Source organism: Gavialis gangeticus, unplaced genomic scaffold (genome assembly GCF_001723915.1).
Source record: "Gavialis gangeticus isolate Ggan-Ray unplaced genomic scaffold, GavGan_comp1, whole genome shotgun sequence".
NCBI classification, from domain to species: Eukaryota; Metazoa; Chordata; order Crocodylia; family Gavialidae; genus Gavialis; species Gavialis gangeticus.
In genome coordinates this window covers 107,920,020-107,929,966 of record NW_017728992.1, presented here as the reverse complement: position 1 = coordinate 107,929,966, position 9,947 = coordinate 107,920,020, and the positions used below count along the sequence as shown (strand labels likewise).

Sequence of the window (9,947 nt, the reverse complement as noted above, 5' to 3'; positions counted from 1 at the left end):
AAAAAAAATCCGCCAATTAAATAAAAAAAAAAAAAAAAAAGGAATTTCATCTGTAGTCATAGTGATTTTGTTTGTCTGAACTTGAGTTCAGGTACCTGGGCTGCTTGTTGTACAGATTATCAGATTTTTTTAGCTGCCACCACCCAGGTTCTGGAACTGGTTTCTCATCCAGTTCTCTCTTTTCCTTTCCTGTGCTACCGACTTCAACTTATTTCTAACTAAGTAGGAAAAACTGACCAGAAAATCAAATGTTTTGTTTACTAATTATGACTTTTTAATGTACTGAATAATTTATAGTATGGTAGAACTATGTATCCATTAGGAAATAAGAAATAAAGTCTAAGTTAGACTCCAGTAACCATTGTTGATTTTAAGTTATTTTTATACAGTTGGCTTATGAGCAGTTACTAAATATGAGGTCTAGTAATGGCATTAGGCTATTGAAATTGTAAAGATTGTGGACTTCGGTGCTTGGATACTATGGTGATGACTAAGTAATTAAATGGTTGGATCAATATGGCTTTTTTTTTAATTATTTCAGATACTAAACTTGCCAGTAGAGAGAGAGCAAAACTGTGCTTTAAAGCAGTAAGATGCAAAAGCTTTGACGGTAGGTTCACTTAAGTATATGGGCTAGTGATTTGGGTGGGATTTTTTTTCAAAAATAGAACACTTAGGGACTTATAAAATATTATCCTTTATACTTATGATGCAACTTTTCCACACAAAGTGATGCTTGCTTTCTTTTTTTCTTTCTTAGAAAGTTATACATTTGCAGATATTGTCTTTGGAAATGAACAGGTATGTAAACTGGCACAGCTAAATAGTGTAATTGCTCTGTCAGTCCTGTAAACAACTTTACTGTGCAAAGGGCCTAGGCAAAAATGTTTACTTTGTGTTTGTGGTCCAAACGAAGTGTTTTGTGTTCCAGTCTTATTCCTCAGTGTTCATAGAAATGAACAAGAGACACAGACAACGTTGGAGGCAGTATGGCAGTAAACCTGAGGGTTAGGGCCTATTTCCAGCTTCATCAGTGACTTGCCTAATAACACTAAGCAGTTCACCCCATGTTTCCCTCCTGTGATGGAAGGTACCTTAAGTGGGGTTCCCGGAGTGATGCACTATCCATCTGGAGTGGGGCCCTTCCCCTCAACTCGCCTGCCATGACTTGGTGTTATTATATAAAGAGAGGGTTCAGCGGAGATCTTCCTGGGGGGGCCCCCCAGGGATGGCAGTACTCACGGCTTGGGTGTGATATTCTACAGGGCTCCGCCTCTCCTATACCCTGTCCACTCGCCAACCAGATGGGCGCCAGCAATTGTGGTTCAGTCGTGCTTGATTGACCTCGGCTTGCCCTGAGGGGGACCCCACATCCGGGTGGGTTCTGTTGACACTTGTCAGGCTGGCCCCCCACACACACTTTGAGTAGCCTTCCTGTCCTAGAGACTGGCAAGCTATATGTGCATTGGCTGGCGCATACTTCAGCATCTCTGAGTAGGGCGATTTTTTGATTTTGAGCCTCTTCTCTCTTTTTTTTTTTTTTTTTTCTCTCAAAAGAAATAGACCCCTGGGGAGGAGAGGGGTGTGAAGTTGCCTCCTTTCCCCCAGCCTCCTACAGGGGGCTCAAGCGCCTCCCCTGCTCTGCCTGCCGGCATTGAACCAGCTGCGCTGCTCCTCTGCTGCAGGAGCCTCTGCGCGTCTGGCGTGCTCTATGCCAGCAAGCTCCCTCTCTTCCCCCGGGTTCCAGTGGGGCTTTTAAATCTTTCTGCAGCGGCCGGAACGGCCACTGCAGTTGGCTCAGCTGTTCCCCATCCAGGGAACAGCTGATTAAACAGCCAGCGTAATGCTGGCTTGCGCAGCTGCGGCTGCAGTTCCGGCTCTGGCTCTGGCTGCACTCTGGGAGGTAAGTTTCCCCAGTGGAGGGTGCTGTTTGTGGGGTTTGGGGCCTGCGGGGACTGCCCTCTCCCCTTCGGGAGCCTGTGGGGCTGTCTCACCGCCACACCTCCCCTTCCTTTGTTTTGTCTACTTATATCAGTGGTGCTCAGCCTTTGTCCCGAGGGAGGGGGGAAGGCCTGGGTGGGCAGTGCCCAGTCAGTCTATAGGCCAGATCCACCTGGTGGTCCCAATTGAGTTTCCAGGGCACTTGCAATGAGCAGTGTCCAGCCATGCATTGGAGGTGGGGAGCGGTGAGGGGGCTTGACATGCCCCTGCAAGAGGAGGAGAGCATGGCTTCATCCCATATGGGGAAGCAGGGTGTGAACTGGCTTCAACCTGGCCTTGGGGGTGGGGGATGACCCAGCCCTGGGGTGGTGCAGGGGTAACAGGCGTGGCTCAGCCCTAATTTGCCCCATGGTGGGGAAAGGGTCTGTGGCCTGGCCCTGCAAGATTTGAGAATTTAGCAAGGTGGAGCAGGCTATACTAATGGCCACAGCTTCTCTGTTGCCAAATTTCCTGACCTGTGGTGAGCCCTGTGGGCCAAATATGATGGCTCAATGGGCTTCAGGTTGAGCACCTCTGATTTTAGATTGTAGACTCTGTGGCTTTTACTTCAAAGGGTGTTGCTTCTCCACTTATTAGGAGAACTGAAGCAGTCCTGTGCAGCTGGCTACTGGACCTGTACAGTAGAACCCAGTTCCCTGCAGGATTAATGCCAGCTCTCCCCCCACCCCCATGAAGATGTTTGTGAGCTAGCCAAGGGTGTTAATATATAATGGGAGCAGATAGTTGCACAGGGCCTCAAAGGTGTACTGGCTGAAAGGAGAAAATGCACAGCTTGTTCTTAATTCAGCAGCGACCTGTGAACTGAGTTACAAACATCTTAGAAGCAAAAATAATTGGGTTCTAATATCCTTGCAAACTTTCATTGTTGCAGAGGTTAAAAAAACTAACCTGACAAATTAAGTTCTACTTCGCTCCTTTCTATTAGGTCTGCATACGGGCAGACTTTTTAAAATAGAAAATTATGATGGTTTTAGTCTTGTGTAGGTATAGTTTCAGAAAAGTTCTTGTATTAAATGATACGGTGGCTTGATACACTTGCCTTTTCAAATTCACTGCCTATAATTTAGGTTAGACTAGAGCATTTGATTTAAATTGGATTTAGCTTGGACTGTGGCTGCTTTTTTCACAGACCGGATGGAGAGTACCTGAAGCCTGAAAGCTTGTTTTGTTGTGAGACGAGGCAAGTTGGGTCCAATAAAATACTTTAACTTCACGTCTGAAATCTTACTTTTCTCTAACCGGATGAGAATTAGTATAAAATAAGCCTGTGCCTGTGTTTTTGGAAACTTTGATAGCTAATACTACCATGCAAATAAACAAAGTAAATCAGAGTCAAGAGGTGCTTTATAGGATCGTGGAGAAAATAGCACTAAAAGGCACTTTGCAAGGTCATTATCCCTGACTGACTGAACCTTCCCAGTCAAGCATCTGTCTGACCTGCTCTTGCAAATTTCCAGGGGTTGAAGATTGTGAAAATGTTGTGGAGCTGTGGAACTTCTCTTAGGTAGCCTGTTCCAATGATTGACCACCCTCATAGTCAGAAACTTCTTACTAACCTCCAGCCTAAATTTGTCTCCTGAAGCTTGAGGCCATTGCTTCTAGTCCTTTCCCCTCTCTAGTTGCCCTTCCGAGAGAGAGTGAGTTTTTTGTTTTGTTTTTTTAAAGACTTTTAGCCAATCCCCCACTTCTTCCAGTCTTTTCTCCAGACCAAAGAACCCTAGTTCTTTTGGCATTTCCTCCTAAGTCTTGCCTCCAAGCCCCTAATCATTTTTGTCTTTCTGTGCTGGATTCTCTTCCATCTGTCTGCATCCTTTTTGGAGTTTGGGGCACAAAACTGGATGTAATGTTCCAGATGAGGCCTTGCCAGTGCCAGAGAGAGAGAAAAAGAATCTTTTCCTTTGATTTGCAAGAGGCATTCTTGTTAATAAACCCAGTATGCGGTTGGGCTTTTTAGCGATGAGCATGCTTGGATTATATTCAGTTTATGGTCCACCAGAACGCCCCATGTCCTCATAATTGCCTCTATACAGGTGTCAAGTTATGTACAGAACCAGGTGACTTATGAAAGTTATTTCTTTCGATCTGCATAGTTTGCATATGATGAAAATTGAGCTAATTGAGCAAAACATTGAAGATAGGATTTAGAGCTGTAAAAGCTTTCTGTGTATGGTGATGAGTAGGTGTGTAGATAAATGTTAGGCAAGATCTTATTTAAATGTCATGTTGAAGTACTTAGGCCTGATCATAGATCAGGACCATTCTGGGATGTGTGAAGAAAAATGAAAACAATCCCAGCCTTTATGGGTTAACAGTCCTAAGTTTGTGGTTCTCAACCTGTTTAGACTCAAGGCACCCTTAGAAAATGTCAGCTTTTAGTTTTCGGGGGTTTTTTGGTTATGGAAAAATTAATGAGGGCAGTTTTTCTGCTGCAAAGAACAGAGAGACCACAGCAGGTTAGAAAGCATTAATACTGTGGAAATCTCTGGGCTTATATTGTGAATCGTTTTTGCACACCTAAGCATGCTAACATTGCATTAGCACCCTTGGGGCATCTTTCAAACGCTCTCAAGCACCTGAGGATGCTGCATCACCCTGGTTGAGAATCACTTCTCTAAGTAGAAGATTATAGTTTCACTTTATTGCATTCTTTGAAGTGGCTGGACTGTTATTGCTGGAACTAATTAATTGTCTAGCTGGATATCATTATAGAAAAATGTACACCTGAGGTGCATGTTATGAAAAATGCCTACACTTGCTTTTCATTCTGCCATTAGTGAGATACTAACTTGCTGTCCAAACCTACCTGGAAGGCGTGATAAGGAATGTACTGGAAACCTCTGACATTTGTTTTAATTGTAACAAAGTATTTCCTTAAGTCTGGTTGCTTAACTTAACTTGAGGGGAAAGCATAAAAGATGCAAATTCAAGGTACTTTCTTACATGCGACTTCAGGCGGTTAAATCCAATGAGCAAGTCTTCAAACCACAGGCAGTACAGCAAGGAAAGTTACCTACTACAATAGTGGACAGAACCCTTCAGTTTGTCATCTCTCAGTTATGTGGTATAGGTAGTTTGGGTCTGATGTGCATGATTATTCTGTGCACAGCTCTGCAAAGATTACCACAGCTGTTCTTGAGATACCACAAGGGGGAATTTCTTCTTCAGTACAAGAATAAACTTGTAGCATTTAACCCTTATGAAAGCAATTTTTTTTTTGTTTTTTTTCACTTGCAGATAATCAGTTCAGCCAGTCCATGTGCAGACTTCTTTTTCCGAAGCTTATCCTCTCAATTAAAAAGAGCACATGTACAATCTGATACACATGTGTCTCAAGCAGCTGCAAAACAGTCCTTCCATGAAGCAGTTAGATTGATACAAAAGTGCAGTGAGGTGGATTTGAATATTGTTGTACTTTGGAAGGTATGTATAATCTGTTACCCATGTGATTTGACACAGTATAAAAGAGACACTCTTTAATACGGTAGTCTTGATGTCTACCTAACTTTCTAAGAAGAAAATTGAAAGAAATGCTGATTTTATTTTTTAATAAACTTCAGTTTCCTATTTTTAGACAGTTATTTGCAATCAGAAGCTAGGGTGGTGCTGAAAGTAAAATAAGTAATTGGGGAATTTTGTTTCAAGAGCTATTTAGTATCTCAGAGGCATAGATATCAACTAAAATGGTGTTGTAACTGAAAATGAGGTTTGTCTTTTGCAAAGCTAGTAGATCAAAGATCTTGCTACTTAGATCCTGCCTATGTTGGGTTTACCAAAGCTGTGCATACGCATGAAAAAATTCCCACTTTGAAGAAGCGTTCTACTTCAGTTCTTAAAGAAGGGCTGGCAGTTATTTTGGGTGGACGGCTGCTTTCTGAGTTTTGGCAAGCCATCGAGGGCTGCATGACAGGCAGCCAGGTGCAGATAAATAGTAATTTTCTAAATTTTTTAGGGGCCCTGTGGGCCGGATAGAATGGTCTGACGGGCCGCATGTTGCCCACCCCTGTCTTAAAGGATTGGTTTTACTTAACAAAATACAGTAGCTAAATACAATGTTAACACTACCCCTAAATACTAGGCTTTGAAAAATAAAACTCCACCAATTGCTTGAGTGTTGATGTATGCAGTTTTCATGTACTTTTTTTACCTGAACAAACAGCTTTTAGATCCATAGCTCAAGCTCCTCTATTTAAACTTTGGGGGAAATTTCTTTTACCCTGAAGTAGCCCATCAAGGCAGTGAAGCCTCAGTAAGAAGATTATGAAGTTGCCAATTGTCTACATAGTCTTTCACAGTATGGATAGAAATGGTTCCCCATACCTATGAGAACAGGTAGAAACTTTAGAATTGAATAAATATAACTAGAACTTGAAGGTACTGCTGCATGCGAACAAAAAGTTGTATATTAAATGGCTTACTGAAACTAAACTGCCAAATAGTTCTGCATGAACCAACAGTAGATCAGGAGCTTGTGTTGCCATACTAACTAAGCACTAACTCACTTGATAAACTCCAGTTCTATTTTTAGAAATAGGCCACTCTTTGCCTAGTTTATTGAAATCATTAGCATTGCATATTGGTAGTGATAACATCTGGCGTCTTCTAACAAAATTGATTTTAAACTGCGTGAAATATATTCTGATCTTAAAGATCTACTAATTATCCAGTGGTAGTAGCTCACCTAAGACGCTTCATGAAATGCGAGTGATCTTAACTCCTAATTTTTTAAAAAATGTTCAATACACTGTGCCATGAAGAGGGTATCTTTTAGTATTTTAGCCCTAAAGTAACTGTATCCTCTTACAGAGGGAATTGAATTTTTCTTTCCATCCTCCTCCCCTCCCCCATGTGCTTCTAAATCTCTTTGTAAAGATTATGGGCTACTTGCAGGGGGTTGTTCTAAATACAATGTGATTTTTAGAAGTGATAGTGATTTTATTTTTCATTGTAAAAGTTTGTATTATAAGGTAAATGCTTTCTAATCTCTTGATTATTGGTGTTTTTTTTTTTTCTTTGTATTCTGTAGGCATATGTTGTGGAAGACAGTAAGCAGCTGATTTTGGAGGGCCAGCATCATGTTGCTCTTCACACAATTGGGAAGGAGGCTTTTTCCTTTCCTCGGAAGCTGGTAATTCAACATTTACTATTGTTACAAAAATTGCATGCTCTATAGAAGTCTTTCCAGAGTGCTTTGTTGCATGCTCAAAATGTGTAGCGTCTTAAAAAACCACACCACTAAATATGTCAGTGAAATTTCCTTGCTTCTTGTGTGTATGCACAGGTGTGAAAGAACTAGGAAAGCTGAAAGAAATCCATTAATTTTAGCAATATATTTCTAGTTCATTAAATTACAGGACTGAGAAAATAAGCTTTTCAAAAGAGTTGCAGGTAGAGTTGTGATCTGAGGTGTGTGGCTACTTGAAGTGGAGAAGACCTAGAACATTGTCTAGTTATTCTTGGTATACAAGTTGTAAGCAATCAAATATTTGAAATGTACATGAATATATATATATTTTTAAAAATGTTAAATGCTTCCGTATGTGTACTTTCTAAGCCAGGGGCAGGCAGTTATTTTGGGCGGAAGGCTGTCTGTTGAGTTTTTGCAGGCCCTTGAGGGCCACTTGAGTCAGCCATGGGCAGATAAATGTTAATTTTCTAAAATGTTTAGGGGCTCCAAGGGCTGGATAGAATGGCCTGGCAGGCCACATCCGGCCTGCGGGCCACCTTTTTGTCCACCCCTGTACTAAGCAGACTTGGTTATAAATCAGATTCACATACCAGTTCTAAATGAGGTCTCATTAGTGTCTCTGTTCCACTTTAATAACTGGTAGAGCATAACTAAATAAACATGAGTGTGAATGTCTGTGGAACATTGGTTATTCAGACAGTTACTTTAATACGGTTTATATTTAACTATAATTCTTACCTACTTTTAACACTGATTAATTTTTTTAAGTAAAGCTTAGGTTAAAGGAAGAAAAGCAAAAGTACTCTAATTCCGAGGTATACGTGCCCAGTTCCCTTAGAACAAACTACTTCCTTGAATACTATGAGTACTATCATGGGACTAAAAGCAGATGAATGAAAATATCTCCACGTTGTTCTAGTGAGAAGTAACTGAAGTCGTACATTATTTCCAACAATCCATGTGTCCAGTATTTAACCAGTTAGGTTCTCAAACCTATCCAGTTCTGTGCCAATATGATTTGTATACCAATGCTTATGGCTACCACTGTTACATGTACACAAAGAATAAATCTCCCCATCCATGGGTTTGTTTTAGCATTAAAAAAAATCATAAAAGCATGGTAGATTGAATTTATGTAGTCTGTTCCGTTGTCAACAATAAAGGTTCCTCAAAAGGAATTTTCTTGTTTCCCTGGTTACTTCTGATTTTTTTTTCCCTGCCTCTGAAGTTTGATGGACACTTAAAATATAACGCATGATAATCAGAATACAAAAAATAAAAAAAAGTTACTTGTTTCCTTCATGCCATGTATCTCAAGATGATTTGAGTCAGTTTTACTTTAAAGAAGTCATCTTTGGATAAGAAGTCACCCATGTTTCACTAGTAGTATATTTTCAAGGGACATAATGACTTCAGTTACTTCTCACCAGTCTTCATACCATGGAACTGATTTTCTATTTAATTAGTCCCTCAGCTAAAAGAATGGCCCTTAATAGGTTGAAATTCGTATCTTTTTGTGCCAAACTTTCTGTATTCATAAGTAGTGAAAATATTTGGGACAGATCCTCAAGGATTTTTTTTTCTTATTACTTTTCTGAAGCGTCTGCTTTCATTTTTTTGGTAGCAGAAACTTTCTCAAGGTACTGTAAATTCCCATTAAAGAGTGTTACATTTAGCAAAAAAAATCAACTGGAAAATTTAACTTGCTACTGTATGTTTTATGGGGAACTCTATTAAGAGTGATTTAATTACAGGAGTGATTAATTGCAGAATTAATATAAGAGTGAATGTTATCCTGACCGAAGTCTCCCTGCACTTTTTTCATTACTGTCAAGCATACCATAACATTAAAAGGGTACTGTGCTGATCGGTTTATTTTCATAAGTACAACCTTCATGATGTAAATGAAAGTTAGGTAGTGGTTACACAAACACTGTTTTTAACACTTTGTTGCTTCCCCTCTTGTCTTGGTGGCCATTTTTTATTAGCCAGCTAGAGCTCAAAATTTGACTATTCCTAAGCTATGACTGTCCAACTCACTTTCTTTTTCCATGTCCTTCTCCTGCTACCTTGATTTACTAACCTGCAGTACACTGAAATTTTTCATTCATGCTTCAGTTGGTAAGCTGTATCACTCCTTTTTTGTAAGCTTTTATTGAGAATTTTATTAATTGAAATACAGTAAAATTATAATCTCAGGTCAACATAATGGAAGGTAATTGGCCTGTGCAGTGTTGGAATTTCTTTAACATCAAGAATTAGCAATAAGGTGTGTTCAGTTTGCCATGCTTAAATGTTGACGGTATTTCCGAACTGTGACCTTGTTTAAGTTCTTGTCTTCAATCCTAGTCTTTCCTGCTAGACTTTTAACTCTGAGTTTAACGTGTCAAAAGGAATATGGTTTACTGATAACACACTTTTAAAAGACTTGGTATCACCTACCCAATAGCTTTAAATCCAAGTGTTTGGTGTTAATGCAGTTGGAGAAAGGCATTTTGGGGATATGGAAGGGTAGCTGTCTTGGTTGACCTACCTGATTTTAAATATTTGTCAGATGAGAGAGCAGATTTCTATAATAGGGCTTCATAAAGGAAATTGAGGATAAGATTGGGCATCACTAGGGCACTAGTATTTGTTTGACTTACTTTGTAACCTGTACTTTATTTGATCTGCAACTCAAATCACTGTGTGGAAGGTGGAAGAAAAGCAGGAAAGCTCCTTCGCTCCTTTGCCCCTCCCCTCTCCAACCCCCCCCCCCCCC

The 9,947-nt window shown here is 40.3% G+C and overlaps 1 protein-coding gene across 8 annotated transcripts in view; it reads left to right on the top strand.

Annotated features, from left to right (window-relative positions):
• The window catches only part of TRAPPC8 (trafficking protein particle complex 8), a 142,077-nt gene that overhangs the window by 126,403 nt on the left and 5,727 nt on the right, over positions 1 to 9,947 (top strand). For all 8 annotated transcript variants that reach the window (XM_019526701.1, XM_019526695.1, XM_019526688.1 and 5 more), the window contains 4 exons: positions 542 to 610; positions 761 to 801; positions 5,236 to 5,421; positions 7,025 to 7,126. In XM_019526701.1, the coding sequence (XP_019382246.1) occupies positions 542 to 610; positions 761 to 801; positions 5,236 to 5,421; positions 7,025 to 7,126 (398 nt within the window). The remainder of the gene's footprint in view (positions 1 to 541; positions 611 to 760; positions 802 to 5,235; positions 5,422 to 7,024; positions 7,127 to 9,947) is intronic.